Here is a 22,047-nt window from a genome sequence, read left to right as displayed (position 1 = left end):
TCCTGCTGTGCTTTGAGCTTTTCTCTGAGAAGCATGCGAGAAGACATGAAAGACGTGAGCTGAGTATTTGGATGGACTTTTAGTTGTTTGACCTTTTAAGAGACATCCTTTATGTTGCAACAATATTCAATAAAAAGGGAGGATAAAAAAGCCTCTGTGCAAGTCCCTGCTTATACAGACAACCAAATGAAAAATGACAGTGTTTAAACATAAACCAAAGTGTGGCCATGTGTAAACTATAAATACAGCCATCTTAACAGGTTTTTTCATTCCTGCAACTGTTGACACAGCAAAAAATATATATAAAAAAAAAAAGATTGCACTATATATACTACATATTGATCATCATGAAGAAATAACTTCTGTTTCACAACTACTCGTGATATGAGGAGACACTAGAGATATGCCCTTAAACCAATTTAAGGTAGTTTATTAGGACAGACAGCAGATAATTTGAACAAAGGCAGAAGATTAATTAATTCTCATGCTGAAATAACAGAAATGCTCACGTTACTGGTTTGTGGTCAGAACAGACACACTCACAAATCTTTATTGAAAATATTTCAAAACTAGTGTTTTTGTGCAGACATTTAGGCTGGTGGTCTTGTTCTTTTCCTAATCTAGGGTCACAGTTGGACATCAACTCCTCTCAAAGAGCATGGTAGAGGTTATATATGGTTTTTTGGGTAGAAAAAAAAACCCAATTAGGGCAAAGAGAGTTTCTCTATCCTATGCAATGTGAACACATAAGGATGGAGACACACCAGCAGTCTTGCAGCAGACAGAGTGAGTGGTGACGTCTTGGTAAAAGGGCTAAATTTAGACTCTGGCTTCTCGTAAATAATAAGTGTGAATGAGTGAGTGTGTCTGTGCAGTGACCATGGGAGGCAGTGCTGGAGACACAAGGGAAAGAGAAAGGAAGGAAAAGCGTTTTTGACCCCCTAAGCTGCCCTGTTTCTGCATGTGGGAGCAGCAGTAGTGGATGTGGAGCAGCTGATCGTTGGAGGGGTTGGTTAAAGGGTTTATGTCGGCACAACAACTCAACTGAGTAGTTGGGGGAGGCAAAAGGGGCGGCGCTAATGTACTCACATGTATATTTACTCAAATCTAGCCTCTCTTGATTAAGCTGAGCACCGTTCGTATTTTTATGAGGCAAACCAGAACGACTTTAGAGTATTTTTCCCTTATCATCCAGTTCTGCTTGAGGATGCTTTTTTCTCTTAAGCTCATACCTGGATCAAGGAAACTGACAGATTTGTGTTGTTTTTGAGAGACTTTTCCGTTGCTGTTGATCAGGACTACGTTTTTTACCTTTTCTACTTTTAGGAAATGTCATTGGAATATGTTTTTGCTCGACAGCCGGGCTTGAAGTGCGTTTAGACTGTAGCCTGTGACGCTGGCGGAAAGCACAATTGGTTGCTTAGATGCTCAGACCTTGAAGACGCATCAAAGTCAGCTTTTTGCGTAAACGTGGTGCTCTGAGAACTACTCATATTTATATAAATACATATATAAATATATACAGATTCCCTGTTTGGTTTTGTTTTGAGCTGTTTTTTGGAATCGTCGTCTTCACAAGTTGCTGACTGCGCAATAACAATCACTTGCCTCACCAGATAAAGGCACTGTAGGTTTCAGTGAACGAGGTTTTACGCACAACCAGAAGCTTCAGCAGCTGTGAGGGGGAAAAGTAGACGAAACATCGGAAAAGCAGGGTCAGCCAAGTCCAACCATCACAATGACAGACGGACCAAGAAAACGGAGCAGTGGGTCAGACTCAGCCAAGGATGCTAGTGCTGAAAAGGCGTCCGGAGGTGCAGTTGCGCTCAAGAAGGAAATCGGGCTTGTGAGCGCTTGCGGTATTATTGTCGGTAAGTGGCCACTACGAAAGCATCTCTTCATACACTCTCAGAAAATAAGCGACATGGTTGTACCACACTGTGCCAAACTGTGGCGACCCTGAACTCATGGGATGAGCTGAAAGGGCAAAATAAATAAATAAAATAAAATAAAATGTTGTACCTTTAGGGGTACTGTGGCTTGTCACGCTCTAGTAGGCCACATGTGTACTCTTCATTTTTACCCTTGTGGTAATAGCTCTACTCATTATTCAGCACATATATGTACCTTTTACAGCTTGGAAACTTTACTTCACCTTCTTGTCCCTGAAAATTATTAGCCCTTGGAGTACATTAGTGTAGACTGTACATTGGGGACTCCTAACTAGTGTTTAGTGTTTGCCCACAGATGAATGTAGAATAACCCCCAGGTGGCCTGCGTGTCTGACCAAGTGTGATTGATTGGGAGAGTCACCTGTGGCACTTGTTTCAGTGTTCTCATATATTCTCATCCGGGTCCAAATACTACGCTGGGATTGGATTTCAAGGTTTGACTAGAAAAAGCATGTCCAAAAAGAAAATGCACTGTGAATGCTTTGAAAGGATTTTCCATGCAAAGCTGAAAAAAAGCTGAACTCTTTTTGCTGAAATAGTTGAAACGAAATGTGGCTTTAGAATGTTAGGAAATTCAAAGGAAATTTCAAAGCCAGTTAGTTTTAAAAAAGTGTGATGTCATTGATGATGTTATCTATGACGTCATTATAAAAAGTATAAAAGATATTTCAAAAGCTGTGTTCAAGCAAACAATCCTTTATAAGCTGAAACATTTGGTTTGAACTGTGTTTCTTGCTGAAGTATGCTGAAGTAGTAGTAGTAGGCGCCAAAACACGTACGGAAGACTGAAGTCACAATGATAATAATAATAAAGATTAGGATATCATTACTGTGCTCCAGCATTCACAGTAGATAATTGAGGAGCATAAAGTCTAGGTATGTGCTTCCCCAAACGAAACACACACACACACACACACACACACACACACACACACACACACACACACACACACACACACACACACACACACACACACACACACACACACACACACACAAACACACACACATGATCATAAGACACAACCTGGTTTGTTTGTAAAAATAAGTTGGTGTAAAATAAAACCAGATCCCTCTGGGTCTTGCAACAGTCTTGTACCCTGTGTCACCACAGCAGTTGTTAATCAGTGCAGCTTTCATCATGTTTCTATGACCTTGTCTGTGAGGATGATGATCATGGCGCCACCCTCCCTCATCTCTGATTCTCAAAAGATTAGCCCATTCACAGATAGTTGTTGGCTCGCATGACTTTCTTGGTCTCAGTGAGAGGGTTTGAAATTATGTTTTGGTGATACTCATTCTAAATTTCAGTGGTTACTTACATGTACGACTAGCTTTAAATGTCTGCAATAAAATGTCTCAATTATATTCTAACGGGAAAATTAATGCTCTCAGTTCCTCGATGATTTTTGTACCTACAGATCTGCAACCAACAATTATATCAATATTCAACATAATATCTTTTAAATAACTCGCTGATCATATTTGGTTAGCAAAAATGTCAGAAAATCAAAAAATACTAAAATTATGTCAAAAAAAGACAAAAGGCAATGTCTCACAATTGAGTAGCTTAAAAGTAAAGCAATCTAGTAGCACAGTTATTGTGCTTAATTACAATTTTTATTTAAAAAAAGCTAATATTGCATAAAGGTTCTTATATATGTAACAATGGTAATTATTAACATATCTGCAGTGACAATAGTGTATTCAGCTAAAGGTGGTGAGGTGTCATTTTCACTCACCGCTGACATGAAGCGACAAGACCATCACACCACAGATAGATCGATGCGCACACAGGGAGGAAATATGGCACAGCTTGTCCAGGTGGGCCTGAAGAGTGTGTGGGTCTTTGTGTTGACCTTGACAGGATGAAGAGGACAGAGTGTTTCCACGGTAACAGGAGGAAAGAAGAGCAAGATAGAGAGCGTGTAAACGTATGAGAAATCCCACAGGGAGACAACAGAGATGAGGAACAACCTTGGCTCTGAAATGTTGACTTTGTTCGTTCTCAGTTTGTACTATACTCCCTAAATAATTGTGGCTTCGTTGAACAGGACTAATTTCTGCTCCGCTCTTTGAAGCACAGAACTCAAGTTACACACATAGTGTAACATAATCATGTTCTCAGGTGATTGCAAATATTGACACATCACTAAAAATCTATTAAATCAGGTTACAAGGCCAGATATACGTGTACATGCTGCTAGTTTCCCCACACATGACTTAATCTATGCAGCAACTTTAGATAACTGAAAAATTATATATTTATGACTTTCCATTCATCAGCCGACCGTTAAGAACCCGCTCGTGAGCCAGGTTGGAGTATTTTTATGGCCGTACAGAGTGCATACATCTCTTTGTTCTTGGCTGGGACTTTTATCCTTGACCAAGTCGCTCACTCACGCTCGTTCAGGTCTCATTGTCATGCGCCAGAGGGACGTGCAGTCAGGTGACTCGTCTGATCCTTTGGCTGTGAACATGCCCTGCTGGGTTTCCACGAAAAGAGCTGAGCACAAGGGGACTTCAGACAGTTTTATGGTCTATTGTACAGTACAGGCATTTATCACTCACTCACACACACATAAATCTAGAAACGTGCAAAGCCAAGAATTGGGATTAGAAATGAACTTTTGGCCACTTGGAACCAGGCCTCGCCCTGATAATGCTTTTTTATTAGCTCTCCTGGCTTAGCCATGCCTGAGCTGTAGCCCAGTGTATATCTTTTATAAATTGCATTGCTGCATAGACTCACACTGAAATCTTTGAATAAATATCGAGTTTAGTTTTATTTTTTTCCATCCTTCCAACCATCATTTAAACCACTTATCCTGTTAAGACTTCTGGGGGGTTTGACAGTTGTGCAGCTGTACAACTGTGCTCACTCAATATGTTTCTTTTTCTCATTTTGTATCGGTCATCCAGTACTTGATCTCAGCTGCCACTGGGTGAGAGTAGGGTACATTCTGGAAAAGGCCCGCCATAGAGACAGACAGCCATCTACTCTTAATATTTACATCTCCGGTCACGTTCCAGTCATCATTTACTCTTAACTGCATGTCTTTGGGCTTTGGGAGGAAAGCAGAGGATCCGGAAGGAAGCGTGATAATTCTTCAAGGAAAAGCTGAAAGGGCAAAAAAAAAATTAAAATAAAATAAAATGTGGCCTTCTAAATGCTTAACAAACAACCAAAGGTCTGCTGCATCTCTTTTTCTGGGGTTTTAAAATGACATTAAACTGTAGAGTCTAATTTCTTAATTGGCAAAAATATTGATTACTAGATCTACAACACAAAGAAGCCAGAATTGCCACCAGTTTGTCTTAATTGCCTTAATGCACTACTAACATTAGTGGTTGTCTCTGTGTCTCATAAATTACTTCAGTGGAACAACAGATGCATACACACAGTACTGCAGGTTCTATGAGGCAGTGGCTGAGGGCCAAGCAGCAGGTTGCCTCAGCTTGGTGGCTGTTTGAACAAGGATTTAACGCTGGGAGGAAATGCAAGAACTAATCCTACAGGTTCTATAAAAGTTGATTAGTGTTATTAGTGCAGCGCAAACACACGTGTGTTAATAGTCATAGCCTGCTGTTGGTTGTTAAAAGTGGCTCCTGTCGTGTGTCAGACACGAGCAGTGTTTGCTTCACAAAATCAATGTGCAGGATGTTTCTATGTAGGTGTGTTGGTTTTGCAGCAAAAGTTTTAACATACAAATCATTAATTTCAAAGAGTTGAATCACACAAACACAGTGTAAGGTATTATTTATTATTTAACTCCTGTTTTTGAGTAGAGCTAAAATAATCGGTGTTAATAAGTTATTCCCTCATGCAGCATTCCCAGGAAAAGTCACATTCCTTCTGTTCTCTGAGCTTGTCAGTTGAAAGGAAGTAATCTGAAGACATTAGTGACGTAACAAACATTTGTCATTATAAGATCTAATTATTAGTCACTAAAGTTGGCAAATTATTAATATAAAATTTGTTAATGGCCTAAGAAGTAGTCCAGATCAGACAGATCTACTGACAAACAATAGATAACACAAAATATTCAATGCTTCCTAAAGTTGATACAAAACCACAGTTGTTCGAGATCAAGAGATCAAGTGAGCGCCAGCAGTTTTGCAGCAGTACATTTTTAAAAAGTTCCCCCTTTTGCCTGGCTGAAGACAAAAGGATGTAAAAACAACTGCAAGAACAGGAAAACTGAAGATTCCGCATTAGTCAGCATTATTTTCACATGCTGACGTCAAATCATGCACATAGAGACACACATTATGCAAGTGTGCACAATAGCTTTCTCCTTCAGAAGCGCCCATTCATCTTTATTAAAACATTTGAAACAGGACCTCATCCACAGCCAGACTCTTACTTTTAGTTTATCAAACCCTGTGTTGCCGAAATAAATCAGGGACGAGCAACAGAGACTATTGCAGAATGAATGTATGGATGCTTTTCTCAGATGTTAAAGGTCACCGAAGACCACTGCTGACATAATGATAACATAATCAGGGGAGGGGCGCTTTGTTTGTGGTACTGTTTTACTGTTGTACGCACTTGAACGTGATACATATGGAATCTGTTAATGATGAAATAATTTGCATGTCCTCCTTCAGTTCGGCACAATGGCTTACATGTCATTGTCTCTTACATTTTTAGAGGCCTAAAGCTACAACAGAAGTCTTGTCACCTCTTGAAGGACTCAAACCTCCAATCTGATAACAAATGGTACAGTCTAAAATGTTAGGAAGCAGTGAACAAAGCCTCTTAGAGTTTACTTGTTCCCAAGGAGATGGTTTAACGTGCTAGAATTCTTCACAGAAACTGGGAACAACAAACTACAGCATGTACTGTATCAACCTGGATGTGTAGCTGCAAGGTTGAGACTGTACCTTTGACTTTTGTACTCTCACTCATCCTATCACCCAATCATCCTGTTATGATTCAACCTTTGATGCTGACGGTTTTTTATTGGCTGCAGGTTCCAAGTATGGACACTGCAGCAGGAGACTTCTGAATCTCTGACTCTCAGGGGCCTTCTTTCATGTTGGACCTGGACGTCTCCATGTTTTATCTCCTGTGCAAACTGCATGCCGCTCTGATGCTCATTGAATATGTCAGGAAATCCACCTGTGATCCCTCCTCCCTCTTTGCACTCATTCACCCTGCTCCATCTCCTCCTGTGCTGAGTCAGCAGATTGCCCACTTTGTCTGCTTCATCACTGTTCAAACTGTGCTCACTCCCTCAATTTGTTTCTGTCTCTCACTTTGTACCAGTCATTCTAGCTGTGAAATTCATTCACATACTGTGTGGTAATGATCTTCACTTCTAACTCTGAGTAAAAAAACATATTTTGCACAATTATTTCAGTTTTCATGCAAGTGTTAATTTAGACTTCATACTCAAATTAATAGAAACTGACTAATGCCAGGAAACAGCAAAAAATGTATATATTATTTTTAAAACACATGCAGATCCTTTCGTCCTTTCGATCTGTATGCTCCTACAATATAGGACTTCCATAAAGTCAAAAGGTTTTGCAAGACACACCAAACAAGATGGTTTAGTGTTAAACTCCATGCCTGATGAATGCCGACATCTTTTGAACTAACTAATCTCTTTAATTTGTTCTGAAACCTGACACCTCTCTCTGCTCCATCCTCCTTTCACCAGGCAACATTATTGGCTCAGGTATCTTCGTCAGTCCAAAGGGAGTAATGGAAAACGCCAGCTCAGTGGGCGTGGCCCTGATAGTCTGGATCATCACAGGCCTCATCACTGCCATTGGAGCGCTGTGCTATGCTGAGCTGGGTGTCACCATCCCAAAATCAGGAGGAGACTACTCCTACGTCAAAGACATTTTTGGAGGACTGGCTGGGTGAGCATAGACTACGCTTTCACAAAGACAACCCAGCCATCTACCTAAACTATCCAAAACCGCTGCAAAATGACCACAAATAGACATAAAATGACAAACAGTAAACACAAAATAATCAAACACAGACACAATACATCCACAAGCAGACATCACGTGGCTTAAAGCAGACATGAGCCGCAAACACACACAAAAAGACAAAAGAGGATATAAGACATCCAACAATAAAAACTAAATTACCCAAAACCTAAGGTTCAAAGCAAATAACTAAAAACCAACATTATTGACCAGAACAGACAAAACTGTAAAAACCTAGTGTACAATTACCACAAACTGGCTAAATATGACCAAAATAAAAGGGTGGTGGTGAGGGGGTCTTCCCCTGTCTGTGCAGGAAGTAGGGGGAGGATTAGTTGGGAAATGTACAGGAAAAAATGTGGGTTTGTAATGTTTGCTGGAGGGTTTTTTTTTTTTTTGCAATGTACAAGGTTTGACCTAGAAGTCATAAACACATTATTTACTGTATGATTTTAAAAAGGAAAACCAGCAGAGGTTATTTAACGTATTGATTTAGTATTGCACAAAGGGTGCATCCATTAGTGCTTTGTTTTTTGTCTTGGCTGTTAGATAAGTGGGATTTGAGAGACCCCAACTTCACCTGGGTCAAAGGCACTATTACATTGAAGGTCTAGATTTAAATAAGGGAAGTGGGCTTTCCAAACATTCAAAAATTAATTTACTGTATGTGAGCATGTCTAGATTCTTCTCTTTATCTTGGTAGATTAACTTTCCAATGTAGGTCAGAGATCTTGAACCAAAGCAGGGGGAGAGTAGCTGGCAGTCACTCACAGAATGCACTAATAAAATATGTAGTAACCTATACAGTTTGTACAAAATAGACACACAAAAAACCAAGTGAGTCACAAAGTTTCACTTTACTGGAGCTGTCCTGAATTAACCTTCTTCCCATAGCCATGATCCAAGCATCCGTGAATGGTTAGCTTTAAGGTGTTGCCGCTAACAGTAAAGGCTTGGGAACCACACTATGTTAATTTCCCAGTAAAACAATATCGTTTGTTAGCGTATTAACACACACTGTGCTTCTACCTGGACTGTAAACACAGATTAGACCATTGTTTTTCTACTATCACAAGAATAGATATAATCGGGGTATTTCGGGAGAGGAATTCAACCAGACAAAACACTCAATGATTATTTTTGTGTCTTTGTAGAGTAGCTATCAATACACATCAATGAAATGAACATTCAGAGACTTTGTAGTTTATGGCGTGTGGTGGTTTGAAGTGTTGGGGCCACACCATTTCCTTGTGCCCTCTTTTCAGCATAAATAAGCCGTGTTCAAGGTGTGTTTGTTTTTGTTGTCCTGCATGTTATCCTGGATGCAGTTGTGTTTACGTTTCAATAACTGGAAAAACGGAAACGCTTGCATCACCTTCAAGATTGAGTTCAACTTTATTTGTCCCCCAAGGGGCAATTCATTCTCCAACGCAAGAGAATGCCCTTGGAGACATAAAAGGACATACAGAGAGTCATAAAATTAAATAAGGACTTTGGACAGTGCACAGATGTTGTCACAGCTGGGCCGCGGCGAACCTGTAGCAAAAGAATAGCTTGTAAGCTGTGCATTCACTCAAAGACAAGCTGATAGGACAATGTTTAGTACAAAGCACAATGAATGTGTGTTACACCCCTAACCTGCAATAAAGTCACAATTGATGCCACAGGTTACAAGAGGTCACTGAATGTAATTTGTTAGAGCAGGACATAAAAGGACACTATAAGAAAAGTGATTTAATAATTTTTATTATTTTAAAGTCAGTCTGCTGATTGGCTGTGTATTTGAGTTTTCTACCATTCTTAGTACTAAGCACATTAACTTAGTACATTAACTTAGGACAGGAAGTACTAAGTTAATGTTATAAGTTATGTACTGCATTGGGAAATGTTACTTTCACCACTGATGTTTGTCATATCTGATAATGATTAAATTACTACTTACTGGCAGCTTTTACAGTTGAAAAGTTGAATAAGTCACCTTAGTTAAACCTGCTGTCAAACAGAAACAGCTGATTGACCTTAATGCAGCTTCACTGCACCTACAATCTGTGAGGAGAATTACAGGTGAGTGTAGCTGACAGTAAGTAGGCCAACAACACAAATGTTGGTATGGTGTTGAGTTGTCTGTTAAAACAGTTTGTGATTTTCCCCACATCTTGAGGGGTGTAAGGTGTAAATAAACAACCAAACATTGTTTCTCTAATGCCAAAAAAAAGAATTGAACTAACAAACAGAAAGTGGCAGATCCTCTTAATTTATAAATTGTACATAGGATATGTTTGGAATTTTTAAATTAAAGTAACTTAAATAATTATTAACAGAAACACTTTTGTTTACAAATTTCTAGAGCACTACAAGGCTCCACCACTTTTGGTCTTGTATTATAAAACAAAAGTCCATTCAAAGTAAGTTTTGTTGTAGCCATAAGACAGTGGATTCAGCTTGCAGGATCAATAGAGACTAAGAATAGTATGAAAGAGAGTTTATGTTTGGCCTGTATTCAACCAAACATAACCTGTTTAAATGGCAGGATGTAAAGTTTACGGTACATGTTGTATTTTCCTGTGTTTTTACTCTGCTGTTTCACTTATGCCTCTGTGTTTGTAATCTAACCACGCTGTTTCCTTTTTCTCTCAGGTTCCTGCGTCTGTGGATCGCCGTGCTGGTCATCTATCCAACCAACCAAGCTGTGATTGCTCTCACGTTCTCCAACTACGTCCTACAACCTCTATTCCCCACCTGCCTTCCGCCAGAAAACGGCTTGCGTCTGCTGGCAGCCGTCTGCCTCTGTGAGTACCACGTCATGTTCGACATGTGTGCAGGCACAAACACATTGAAGAGCTTGTAAGATATTTCATGACAGAAATATTCACCACAAGCAAAAACCTTATCAGCTAAAGCTTCCTTCTTTATTGTCTAGTTTCCACTTAAGGGAAACCGTCCTCCCGTTGTTAACTTTAATGCTGTCTATTGAACAGGCTTTGTGGCTCAGTGTGGTGTTAAGAGTGTGGAGATAGAAAAACACAATCGCCTAAAGTACGACGGTACATTGCATTCACCAAAGAAAAATAAAATTAGAGACTTTATCTCTGGATTATAAATTCTGTATTACTATATTAAGATAAAGTCTATTTTTGTTTTGTTTTAAGGTGAATGCAATGCACCACAGTACTAGAGAAATCAACAACACACAGTTCTGTTAAAGTGTGCTTGTTGAGACAGGTCTACATATTAAAAAACTGCCAGCACATCATAAAAGATGTTTGTGTTTGTCTCTTACTATGTACTTCCTTTTTTTAAAGGAGCTCCTCTGTTATTTAACCCTCAGTCAAAGGTGATGAAGAGGAGAAGAAAAAAAAGAAATGCTGCTAGAATGAAAGTGTGAACTTGTCAAGACAACTTGATGAATGTGTTTCTGCTGAAATGACAGAGGTTGAGGTGATTCCCTCAAGGAGGTTCACATACTGTGGTCAAATACTGCAGGTAGCCCTCAGACAGAGAGAGAGAGACAGTCGTGTGTGTGCGTGTGTATTTGTTACCTACTTAGGGCCAGAAAAAAGTATTTTTTTAAATGAGTGAGGACGATTTGTTTAAGTGAGGATATTTTGCATGTCCTAACAAGTTTAAAGGCTAGTTTGAGGGTTAGAGTTAGAAATGAGGTTTAAATTAGGATTAGGGATTAGGGTTAGATGTTTAGTTCTGAGGGTTGGGGTTAGGGATAGGGAAAATGACTCTATCTCAGTGCCTCTCCCTGCTTTGTCCTGTGTATGTGTTAGGGTTAGTGTGTTTGTGCATGAAGCAAACCTTGCAGATAGTTATAAAACAATTGTTGTTTCTCAATGTCCTTGTTTGACCTTTCAAACAATGTAATTTACAATTTCCAATAGTATTCAATAACCACTGGGTTTTGTATGGACTGAACTCTGTATTAAAATTTACTGGAGAACCATCTGTGCAAAAATTACCTCTGTCATCTCTCTATTTATTCTTCCATGAGGAGAGATATGCACAAACGCATTCATACAGAGAAAATGAGAAAATCCACTACTTAATCTCTTCTCCTAAACAGATTTCATGTGCCATCAGATTTCATGAGTCAGGTTGCAGTTACATGATGCATTCAGTGTTTAGCAACCATATAACAAAGATAAAAAGGCAAGAGCAGCTGTCTTTGGTTATCTCTGAATATGTTATGCACAAGATATGGTAAGGTTAGGATGGAATACATTAGAGAGTTATGGAACAGGCAACAATAAATTATTTTCCGATAAATGACGGCAACACATTTTGGGCTTCTCTGATTATGTTTTGCATGAGATTTGGTGAAGTAAAGATAAGGGCAGGAACAGTTGATACAACATTTCACCATATGCGTCATAAGTAGGTTTTGTTTTTCTAGCCTAAAATCTGCATCAAGGAATTTCACAGTACAACATATGATTCCCTCTGTCCCCTCAATGACTCGTGAACTGTGTCCTTTAAACCAATCTTTTAACCAAACATCAGAAATATCTTGTGTTTTTTAGATGCATCCTGCACACTAAAAAAAACTGTTTATTTATTTCTCTAAATGCCTTTGGTGTTCGCATCAGTATTTGAGGATTGACCTACTTTCCAGTTTCATGTGTAGCATAAAAACAAATGTGCTTCATTCATACAAGTGCTTGTAGATGATTACTTTATTGCCTCACTCCGGTAGTTTTTCGCTGATTTTGAAAGGCTTAGCCAGCAGAATGGTGTAGGGTCTCTGTTGAGTCAGTTAAATTATTGAGCAAAAATTTGCTGAGTCTTTTTTCAAGATAATTTGTACTTGTTTTGCAGTTGTTCAGTAGAAAAATGGGTGAGAGGTTAGCTGTTTAACCCAAACCCATGGTCTTTATGGGGGCTGCATGCATGTGTTTATCTGTTTCTGTGTGGAGACATCTCTGTGACAGAATATTATAAGACAGTGTTCAGTTTACAACTGTATTTACCTAAAAGTCCAGCCAAAACCAGAATCAAACCAGATCCTGCCAGTTGGTCACCCATCTAGTCATGTCATCCTGCTTGGCGAAAGGTTTTACGAGGTGTACCCTTTCACAAACATGAGGGGGGCTCCTCCCCGCAGTATTTCTTTTCCTCCAGATGACACAACACGAGGGCTTGTTTTCCAGCAAGCGTATAGTTAACTCAGCAAGTTTTCACAGACATACACAACACATTTTGAATCCTCAGCTTACAGACAGCTGAGCAGCCCCCACAGAATGTGCCGCCAGGTGTTTACTCGCAGCCTGTCAATCAAAGATGGCGAGAAACAGAGACATTTGTTCTTACTGTATTTCAGTGCGTGGGTAAGAAGACTATCTAGTTCCTTAAACAATGCAGTGAAAAAATGTGTTTTAGTGAGTGTGTGTGTGTGTGTCTGCTGCAACCCAGACAGTTGTTGTCCAAACTTCTTCTCTCTCCACCCTCTTTTAGTACACCAACGTACATACCTAAAAACACCATAACCTTCTACAAACAAGCTCAGTGTGCTGATCCTGGTCTTGTGTGTCTCTATACATGCAGGTCTGGCCATGTGCATCTGCTTTTGTTCCCCACAGTGGCAGCTGAGCCCAGAGTTATTTAATGTGATGAATCCCACAGAGTCAAAGCCGGCCTATTATTTAACGGCACCCTATTGGCCTGAACCCATTGGCCTGTTGTACCCAGCAGGACTGATCAAACCTATTATCATTTCATAAGCTCAGCCATAAGTTGGAATGAGTTGAACAGCATTTTCAAAGACTTGGTTATTTTTGTTCTTCCTAGATGGCATTTAATGTATATTGACATTATTTGAATACTTTGAGTAGGGAATCATAAATGAAACCTGCTGTAACCTGCATTTTGCCCCTTTTCTCTTATTAAATTAAAAAGCAATTGCTTCCATTAAAACAAAACAAACAAAATCACAACTTACAGGTTGTCAGAAATGTAAAAAACATATCCAGAATGTATAAAGTGTGTACTGTATATTATTGTTCTAAATATGTATGGAGACAGTTCAAACCATGTAAAAAGTTGCCAGTGCTAGTGTTATAATATTGAATTATTAACCAGCAGTGATTATGTGATTATCTGAGATGAGTTTACATTCCACCAATAAATCTTAAGGTTGTTGGGTTTATCAGAGACTAACTACTTTTATAACTTCTATTGGGCAAATTTACAAGCATTGCTTCTACAAAAATATGCAGCGACAGCTTTTCATGCAAACCACGTTTCATCACTGACTAATTTCACTGAATGACTCACACATGACATGTCATATAATATAATAGTACTACTCTCAGTACAATCAGTTTAAAGTCACAATATGCAGCCAACCAAACTGGAGCCATCAAAATTTCAACCTCAATTTAATGTCTCTAAATATTGAAAAGGTACAATTAGCTGATAAAGAGGCGAGAATGTGATCTTAGAAGGGGACATATGAGTTGATACAGTAGACTGGATTTTAATGAGTGAAATAATTGCTAACCTAGCCATGTGATTTATTGTTTTTTGTATGTTTAGTGCTGTTGACATGGGTGAATTGCTCCAGCGTGAGGTGGGCAACCAGGGTGCAGGACTTCTTCACTGCTGGCAAGCTGCTGGCCCTCGGCCTCATCATCATCATGGGCTTGGTGCAGATCTGCAAGGGTAAGCTCATCTGTGCATCCACATTTGCGGTCACTGGGGACATTATCGGCCATTTGGTTCACGGGTCAGTTGTTGGGGCCCCTTTTGGTTTAAACTCATACTGCTAACATAAGCATGCCTGTGTGGATTTCATGTCCAAACATGACTGAGGGACAGTTATTACAGGGGCCACAGAGAGCAGGCCCCTGAAACAACAAAAAGAGGATTTCTGTGTGAGTGTGTGATGATAATGAAAAGCTCAGTGGATGATTTGATTTGATATGTGGGACAATTTGTGAAAGAGCAGAGCAGACGCGTCCATTGTGAAGGGATCTGAGGAATAATGTAATGACAAATGGAAAAATGTGTGTGAATCACTAATCTTAGGTGTTTGATAAGCGAAAGTCAGGGACCCCAGTGAAAGTTCATTTAAAGTGATTTAGCTGAATGTGTTTTACAACTTGCTTTACACACACTATATTAGATGGTGGTTTTCAACTGGGTGTCCTCACACAAAGAGAAGACCGTTTGCCCCCCTCAGCAGCACATGTTCAGGAACAGACCCACTTAGTTAGGAAAGACGTTTTAAGTTAACATAGGAACCATAGAAAATATCCCCTGTTCTAAATAGATGATCTCATGATAGAAAAGATGTAGGATTTTCGGAGTGAAATGTAAAATAATCCATGATTGCTGCACCAAATTAAAAATGCTGCCAATTATTTTGCATCTTCCCCACCTGTAGGAGAGTATTACTGGTTGGAGCCAGCCAATGCCTTTGAGCCCTTCCAAGACTATGATGTGGGCTTGATAGCCTTAGCCTTTCTTCAAGGCTCCTTCGCCTACGGAGGGTGGAACTTCCTCAACTACGTCACAGAGGAGCTGGTGGACCCTTATGTGTAAGACACTCTAGTCTACCTCGCATATGTTACAAATCCACCTTGTCACAGTACAGACACCCTATTTTTAATGGAAACATACTGCAGGTAATTTAAAAAGTCCTCGTCGAAGTTTCGGCGATTAGCAGTCACATAGCAACTAAGCTTCCTAGTTTAATCCCTAATCACTTTTGTGAAAGCTCTGAAACGTATTCAACGTGGCATGTGAGAAATTCTTATTGTCATTCCAAATGCCTGCCCTCTGTTCTCAAACACTGCGTAACATTGTTTATTGCTTAATGTCCTCTGAATATTTTTTTAACAATCCTCTATTTTAACAGCCTTGGTCTTCTTTAATATGTCTCCATATTTTGTAATTCCCACTACAAGACCCCCGTGCCTCCTTTGCTTTATGCCAACTAAATCCTGCTTTTTATCATCTCCAGGAACCTTCCTCGTGCCATATTCATCTCCATCCCCCTTGTGACATTCGTTTACGTCTTTGCCAACATCGCCTACGTCACAGCCATGAGCCCTCAGGAGCTGCTCGCTTCAAATGCTGTTGCTGTGGTAAGTAGCTCTGAGTGTGAAGCAGGTTGGTGCTGAGACTTCATTCTGACACACCTTGGTTGTAGAAAGACTGCCCTCTAGTGTCCATGTTGGTCAATGTTCAAGTCAAATTTAGACTTCCCTCATTTTATCAAGCTAAAAACATGGTAAAATAAGCTTCCAAGAATGTATCTGTGTTTTACCCCCCATCTCTCCCTTACATTCAAACTCTAACCTTCACCTTTCTCCGTCACAGACCTTTGGGGAGAAGCTACTGGGAGTCATGGCATGGATCATGCCCATTTCTGTGGCTCTCTCCACGTTTGGGGGCGTCAACGGTTCCCTTTTCACCTCATCACGGTTAGTCATCTCAATATTGATGCATTACGCAAATACAGAGTATTATATTTTATATGATATGATATAGAGATGATATTTGGCGTTTGATGTGAACTGGAGGTGTCACAGTTGCTTAATGGTCAGAAGTGTGCAGCCTAACATTTTGAATCCAGCAAGGGACTTTATTCTTATGCCCCTCTCTCTTTTATTTGCAGTGTATTTTGTGTGTTGTATCTCACACTTCTTATGTACCTTTTGTGTTTTTTTAAAGAAAGAAAAGTTGTACATCTTCAGGATTAAACAAAATGTTAAAAACAATTATTAAACAGGGAAACACCACTCTTCAGTAACAACAGAGAAGAGCAATCAGCTACATCTTGCAGAAAATATTTAAACTGTGCATTTTCAAAAAATCTAACTCACAGCTTTTGCTGATAATAGAGCAAACATTCTTCTAATCAGATTCTTTGTGTCTCCTTTTATAAATCAATATACACTCCATCTTTTGTCTAAAAACATTCATGTTAATAAATTTCCTTCTCTCTTTCATCCTTCTCTAAACTGAATCCATAATCCACAATTAGCCTTTCCTTCTCACCATGTAAAGTGGTGATCCTGCAGACGTCTTTAACTCACTTCATCTTTCACAGATTGTTCTTTGCTGGAGCCAGAGAGGGCCACCTCCCCAGCCTACTGGCAATGATTCATGTTTTTCGCTGCACTCCCATCCCTGCTCTGCTCTTCACTGTGAGTAATATGATTATCTTCATCAGATAGGTCAGCGTTTGTCATCCATTAAAGTAAGATCTCAACAAGAACAAACAGAAATCTTCTGCTCTTTGCAATAAAATTGAATCTTATCTTTTAACTCCAATCAGTTTTTTCTTACACTTGCATCTCATGAAATAGAAGCAATTCTTATAGCACTTTGCTTTGATGTTTTCTCCTCAACTTAGATTTTTTGCATGCCTTGTACCTCATTTTGCTGCTCTGGTTTAAAGCATCTCCAACACAACTAAATATCAATGTAAATGTAAGAACGCAGCAACTAAAACCTATCCAACATCATCTCTTTGACTTTTTTCCTTATCATTTTCCAGTGCCTGTCCACCCTGCTGATGCTGTGCACCAGTGACATGTACACTCTCATCAACTACGTCGGATTCATCAACTACCTCTTCTACGGAGTCACCGTCGCTGGGCAGATTGTGCTGCGTATTAAAGAGCCAAACATACACCGGCCAATTAAGGTGTGTTTATACAATATGGTGTGTGTGTCCATCTGCTAAACCATTAGCAGGTTATCTGTGTGATCTTTTTAATAAATACCCTGTCCTTATTAAAGTGATCATTTAATTTTTTCTAGAAATGTAACTGTTGCATAAAAACTAATATGAAATATGATACTTCCTGCGTAAATGATGCATAAATCACAACTATTATGACTGAAGCAGAAAAAAAGTATCCAATTAGTTTCTCGAGATGTACCAGAAGAGCATGAGAGAATAATTCATTATTTATTATTAAATGTTTTATCTTCATTCCAAATCTTTTCTGAAATCAGTTATAACTATGAGGAGAACTTTCCCAGTGCTCCATTTGGCATGAAAACAGAGTTGGAGCCAGTAGACTCTGATATCTGATCATAAACCTGTTTCAAAAATGGAAATTCTCCATCTGGAGGGATTTTTTTTCCAGACTTTGCTGTACTAACAAGGCGAATTATGGAACCTACTGGAAAAACAACGAAAGTCATCTGTTTTAAGAGTTACTCTATAGTGGTGGAAAGAGGTGTATTATCAAGGAAAGTTTGCCCAAAGAGGAATATGAAAAACATTCACAGATATCCGTGCTAGCTAATACAGCTGTGGAAACAATGACACATCAGTTAAAATGAACCAGATACTGTCAAAACTGCTGTGAATTGTTGATAATATTTCAACATTTATCAAAGAATATATGACTGTTCTACTGTATAGTGCATTAGCATGTCAGGTAAAAGCCAAATGATTCTCTACATGAGTATAATGAGTTTCCCTGTTTCCTTTTCCAGATCAGCCTGATTTGGCCCGTCATTTACCTCATCTTCTGGGCTTTCTTGCTTATCTTCTCCCTTTACTCTGAGCCTGTAGTGTGTGGCATCGGCCTGGCCATCATGCTGACTGGTGTCCCCGTCTATTTCCTGGGAGTCTACTGGGACAGTAAACCACAATGTTTTCACCATTTTGTTGGTAAGCTAGCTTTTCACAGGCCGGGTTACGTTAGGACAGTTGGTTTAATTAAATGGGTTATTTGTCAGATTTTACTAGGTAAGTAAGAGCAATGATCTGACATTCTGTGATTTGGATTTTTGCAAAAAGTCAGATGAATAGTTAAAAAAACTCTTACAGTACTGTATGTGTTAGCTTAGCATAAAGATTGAACATGGGGGGAAACAGCTGGCTTGGCCTTTTTCCAAACTTAAAATATTGGCCATGCACCTACCACCACTTTTTCCCCTCACTAATTAACAGTTATGCAAACTGAAATGTAAAAATAAAAATGTTTATGTTTAAAGGGACGCATTGGATTTATTCTTGCTGTCAATTATATTTTTGAACTAGCTAGCTGTTTCCACCTTTTTCCAGACTCTATGCTAAGCTAAGCTAACCGGCTTCTGGCTCTCACTTAAGCAGATGTGATAGTGGTAGTGATCTTTTAATTTATGTTCACTAATGGCAAGAAAGTAAATTACTGTGTACTATGTAATTTGTTTTTAAATGCTGTACTTTCATTTTAAACGCAAAGCATTGCTAGTAATTATTAAATATTTGTATGACATTTGATTTAATTAAATAATCAAAGAACTTCTTTAACTTAGAGATCTTTAAGTTAAGATCTTTATCTTAACATAAATCCGGGTAAAAATATTTTTTCTTCAATCATTACATCATGTGTGTCATATGTGCTATAAAAGCCATTTCCTTTTTGTCGCTCTTTTCTTCCAGGGAAAATGACATACTTGGGCCAGAAGTTCTGTGTTGTTGTTTACCCAGCTGAAAGTGACAGCAGCAGCAGCGGAGGTGGAGAAGAAGGAGAGGAAATCAAGGAGGCCATGTCTCCTCTGTCCAAGGGGGACGAAGACAACCACAAGTCAGCGGACTGCTGAAGTATTTTATCCTCCCTGAAATAAACAGACATATGCAGATGAACATGTGGGTGCGCACACACACACACACACACACACACACACACACATACACACACACACACAAAGACACATTCAAACATGCAGCACAGTTTGTAATGGATTTACTGATTAACACTTGTGCCCCAGCATCTTGTCTTTAATATTTGTATTCTGGTCTTAGCAGCGTATCAATCAATTATTTCTGCCAAATTCAGTGTGAGATGTTTAAAGTATGTCACCTCAAACTCTTCTGTCTGGGGCCCCTCAAAAGTGCAATAAAGAAAGGTTAAGACCTTCCAACACCTCCACATGTTTAACAATTTTCTACTTTTCATCATCGTCATCACCATCCTCGACACACTCCCTGCACACTGTAAGAGCATTATTTTTTAGTATTTTTTTTCATTATTATTAAAAGACACTTACTGTACTGTGATGGCTACACAGTTGTTTTATTGTTCTTTTTGTTTGCCACATTGTAAATGTTGCATTGTCATACTTTCCACACACCAAAGCTGTATTATGATTGTAAAAGCAGAAATTCACATTCAGACAAAGTAATTTCATGTTGTGAAGTACACAAAGTAGTATTTTGTTTTTAAAAGTGACTGTAATTCCAAAATGTTAAACTTTTTTGTAATTGTTATAATTGTTTATATTATTTGCCTTTGTTGTTATTTTAGTTTTAATATGTTAATTTTGGTTTGGTTAATATTCTTTTTTCTATTCAACATCAGAATCATCTGGACCTACTTATCACTCTTGAAAATGCAAAGCTGATATGTGATGCGTATCATTGGTAAAAGGTGCACAGTTTATGTTAATTGGTTTATTATGAATACATCCCATGTTTCAGTGTCATTACACCTATTTTACGACTGCTGCAAAGAGATGGTTAATCCTTATACTTTTGACTAGTCTTTTATTTTTATGAAAGCAACAAAAACTGTTTTGAAAAGCTTGATAGTGTTGAGTTCTTGTACGGACACTATAAAAGTAATTAACCCGTTAAACTGCAAGTCCAGCATAGACATTGATAAGTAGAGAGAATAAATAGAAAAGACATGTTTTCACCACCAGGGTTGCATTGTTATGCAAATCCTTACACCGACACATGAATGCCTGTATGTTTAAAAAACACTGATTGTCATACCTGTTTTTCAGCAGTTGAACCATTGTTGTAGCTTGCAGTTTCATCTAGTTGTGTTTAAATATGTTTATGCTTTATTTAGGTTGTAAAAATACGAGCTTTACATAAAATATGTTTTGATTCATACAACTCACTAGAAGATTTTAGTGCAATACTCATAGAGGCACAAAACTTAGACATGCACCCGTGAATTAACCCATTCTGCATTGTCACTAATAGTTGCGTATTTACACTTATGCTCTGTGTTATGGTAAAAAGAACATAAACACACATTATATACTTTAATGTCCCTTTTCTTTCTGTAACCTATTAGTGTCTCAGGGCATCCTCACTGCCTTTTCCTTACATACACTGCCTATAACCTCCAGTCCGTGAAACCTGAACAGTTCTGACTGATTGCCTTTGACATTCAGTCGGTTAGTGCTTAATGTCTATACTTGGTGCTTTTAGATATTTATTTCCTCAGGAGATACCCAAACCCCAAAATATTAGAGAAAATGACCGATGCTGACTAATTCTAACTAACAAACAAAAACTTTGTTGCTCGTTAAACTTTGTGGAACAGGGTGATTTGGAAGTCTTTATATGTACAATGACGAGTGTTTAGTGTATTTACAGAATACACAGATGTCATGACAGACTGGACTTTGTCCCTTAGTAATAAAAACCACTGACTAATATTCACATTTGTAATTCAGGGCCTTATTTACACACAAAATGATGTTCTTTAGCTTTATTCTACTTTGCAATCATTTCATACAATGTAAATACATTTGGTATTTTCATTTACTTAAGTCGCAATTTTAACAAAAACCTCAGATTTCTTTGCACCAACACATAAATGAAGCCTGAAAAAGATTCCACCTCAGAAATGAAATAAATGCTGCAATTCTGTGTGATGTGACGATGTAAAATGTGCAGACTGCAACATAAAGCTCCATCACAATTTTAGTCTCTTTCTGCACGGCTGACTGCTTAAAGAAGCATTAATACTCCTAATTTCTACTTTCTTCTTGCTGAGCATAAACTGAAAAACTGCAACCTCTACTTCTTGCTTTAATTTAGACCAAAACAGACAACTGCATTGTGGTGCATATTCTCTTTGTTGCAACAATCATCATGTATACTGATAATATAAGCAGTTCTTCTCCTAGCAATAAATTGAAGCACCAGAATAAATTGTCTGTATTCTATATTGTGGGCACACTGGTCTTTATGTTGCCTTTTACAGTGTACCCACTGAACTGAGAGCCATTGACTGACATGCCTCTCTAACTTATGTCTATTTTTGTGTTTGAAATGTCAATGTATATGCTGAAAGTGAGTGTGGTGAGAATAAAATATAAACAAACATAAGTGAACACTTTTCACATTTCCTTTGTTCATCTGTACCTTACATTTTAGAGGAATTTACACATA

The 22,047-nt window shown here is 38.6% G+C and overlaps 1 protein-coding gene across 1 annotated transcript; it reads left to right on the top strand.

Moving 5' to 3' along the window:
* The first annotated feature begins 904 nt into the window (after window positions 1–904).
* slc7a8a (solute carrier family 7 member 8a) lies at window positions 905–21,984 on the top strand. The gene is made up of 11 exons (XM_067522737.1): window positions 905–1,871; window positions 7,622–7,826; window positions 10,539–10,690; window positions 14,439–14,564; window positions 15,289–15,442; window positions 15,868–15,991; window positions 16,227–16,330; window positions 16,960–17,056; window positions 17,410–17,559; window positions 18,363–18,540; window positions 19,297–21,984. The coding sequence occupies exons 1-11, from the start codon at window positions 1,739–1,741 to the stop codon at window positions 19,455–19,457; spliced, it is 1,584 nt and encodes a 527-aa protein (XP_067378838.1). The 5' UTR covers window positions 905–1,738; the 3' UTR covers window positions 19,458–21,984.
* The last annotated feature ends 63 nt before the right edge of the window (window positions 21,985–22,047 follow it).

Source organism: Channa argus, chromosome 12, assembly GCF_033026475.1.
Source record: "Channa argus isolate prfri chromosome 12, Channa argus male v1.0, whole genome shotgun sequence".
Lineage (NCBI taxonomy): Eukaryota > Metazoa > Chordata > Actinopteri > Anabantiformes > Channidae > Channa > Channa argus.
The sequence above is the reverse complement of the archived record's forward strand: the minus strand, read 5'-3'. Positions and strand labels throughout refer to the sequence as shown.